This window comes from Mesitornis unicolor, unplaced genomic scaffold (genome assembly GCF_000695765.1).
Source record: "Mesitornis unicolor isolate BGI_N332 unplaced genomic scaffold, ASM69576v1 scaffold6274, whole genome shotgun sequence".
Classification (NCBI taxonomy): domain Eukaryota; kingdom Metazoa; phylum Chordata; class Aves; order Mesitornithiformes; family Mesitornithidae; genus Mesitornis; species Mesitornis unicolor.
In genome coordinates this window covers 24,437-26,769 of record NW_010177937.1, presented here as the reverse complement: position 1 = coordinate 26,769, position 2,333 = coordinate 24,437, and the positions used below count along the sequence as shown (strand labels likewise).

At 48.4% G+C, this 2,333-nt stretch overlaps 1 protein-coding gene across 1 annotated transcript in view; it reads left to right on the top strand.

The window, feature by feature from the left end:
• The first annotated feature begins 774 nt into the window (after positions 1 to 774).
• The window catches only part of LOC104538912 (group 10 secretory phospholipase A2-like), a 12,542-nt gene continuing 10,983 nt past the window's right edge, over positions 775 to 2,333 (top strand). The window contains exon 1 of the mRNA XM_010182278.1: positions 775 to 817. Coding sequence (XP_010180580.1) covers positions 775 to 817 — 43 coding nt within the window. The remainder of the gene's footprint in view (positions 818 to 2,333) is intronic.

Below are 2,333 nucleotides of genomic sequence, written 5' to 3'. Positions count from 1 at the left end.
TGACCACAGCATAGCTGGCCCCAGAGGACTGTCCCCAGCCACTGGTCTGTTGCTGTGGCTGGGAACCACATACTGACAAGTCTTCAACAAATCAACTGGTCTCAGTCAGGTGCAGCTACAGGCCCAGAGGGTATTTTTCCCTCAGGGGTGGTGCAGAATTAGCTCTGTTCGTCAGTTTAAAATTAGATACTTGCACTAACAGTATTCTTTCTGTTGGATTTTTATAGTTTTGTGTCTTCTTTTTTAATAATGAAAAATAATCAGTCTTAAAATAATAATTAAAAAATACCCTGGAAAAAGTGATCTATAAAAAGAGAAAATCCTTGCCAGGGGGACACCACAGCAGCAAGCCCAAGCCACAGAAAGCCTGGTCGCAGGCTTCCCTTTTCCACAGCTTCTCAGAGGTTAACCAGGGTCTGTAAGCAAACAGCTTAAAGAAAGGAGCCCGGCTTAGTGCCTGGGTGTCTGGGGCTGTCCTGGGGACTGCCAGCCTAATGCCCTTCCAGCGGCCCCTCCCTCCCAAAGGCGATGCTCAGCAAACAGAGCCAGCCCTCGCCCTCTCCCCAGACAGCGGGGACACGGGACTGGGCCCGGGCTGGGGTTCGGGAGGTGGCAGAAGAGGGTGTTTCACTTTGTACGGGCGCGGAGCCATGTATATATAAACCCTGGAGCAGCAGCCCGGAAGGATTGTTAAGCACACTCGCACCTCAGCTCTCTTGGCCGGAGTCCCCGTGCCCGAACCCCAGCGTACAGGAGCCTGGGAGCGATCTGCCCATGGGCTCCCGCCGGCTGCTGGTGCTGATGCTGCTTCAGGCAGGTGAGTTCCATCTCTGGGTCCCTCGCCCTCCCTGTGCCTCCCCTCATCCTGGGACAGCCTCTCCCTTTGCCATCAGCTTTGCCTGCTTCACAGCAGGCACCTCGATATGGTTTGGCCAAGCGCTCCTTGCCTCTTTTCAACTTTATATACTGAGGGGCTGTGTAAGTGCGCTGCCTGCCTGCCTTGCTTCCCTGGCAGTTTACATAGCTGGGGCTGTTTAAACATGGGTCATTTTCTTTCTGGATAGTTTCCTGCTCCAAAGTTGCTGGTGTCTGTGTTTCTTCACAGTGATACTCTCTTTATACCAATGTCTGTGGAGTAAGCAGTTTTCAATTCATGTGAAATTAAAATAATTTTTTAAAGCCTGTTAAAAAAGCCATAAATGTCTGCTAACGTAAAACCCCTACAGACAGAGTTGACACGACCTGCAGTTATACCTGCAGTAGAGTTTTAAAATAAAAACAAAACCCTTGCCTTAATCTGCAGCAAAGGCTGCCTGTTTAAGCAGGAAATAGAAAGTGTGAGTTGTCAGATCCTCCTCCACTTACCTCCCTGCAGGTATGTTTTCTGCTAAGGTGCCCCATTAGTAGTATAACTAATGATTGGACATGCTCCTAATGGGAGACATGGCTAAATTCTGGCTGCTCTGGAGACTTGGACTTTTTCATTACTTTCCCAGCAGTACTGGCTTGGCTGCCCAGCATGGAAAAAGTAATTTTGGTTCTTGGTCAAGTTATTAGCCTTGCACCTGAATATTGAAATGTACTTGCTGGGGCTGACCTCTCAGCTGCAGCGACCCGCTGTCAGCTCAAAACCCAGCCAGCTTTCAAAGAACGATGCCCGTGTTATTTCAAGCTCTTGCAGAGTGTGCAGCCCTAAGCGTTGTCTTTTGGACTTAATTCCCTTTGAGGCTTTCTCTCCGCTTTCATGAGCACCTCTGTACTGTAATTACAGTTCCTTGATCCTCAGAGATATCCCCAAAAGAAGAACGGCCTTTCTTCTTCTGGGTGAGGTGCAATTACCTTACACCAACCTCAGCTGTTTTCAGCAGCCAATAGACCAAGTCCAGCGATCCTGGCTAAGAGGTCAGTGAAAGAGAGCCTAAAAAAAAAAGTAAGCTGCTCATTTTTGTCTCTATTGGAACATTTTGGGGGTCTGCAAACTGAAGCAGGTAGGAAAAATATGATTTTTAACCTGAAATCCAGAGCAGCTCACTGCTTGTGATTTCCCTTGGGGTTCCTGAGAACCGAGCCTGCTTCTAACTCTATAGCCGTTGCTGTTTAGACAAGGGAAATAGGTCGTCTATTTAGTCTCAAATAGCATCCATCTAATGTGTTTTTAGCACACAACCTGAACACTAAAGTAGTGTTTAGGTGAGAGGCCCAGTTGTTTTTTCAGGAATGTGCATTTAATCCCCAAGGAATGCCCCAGAAAGCATAGGGAGGCTGTGCGAAACCCCATGCTGGGACTGCCCAAGTCACTGATCACCAGGCCAAAAATGGTGGAGGGCACAGCT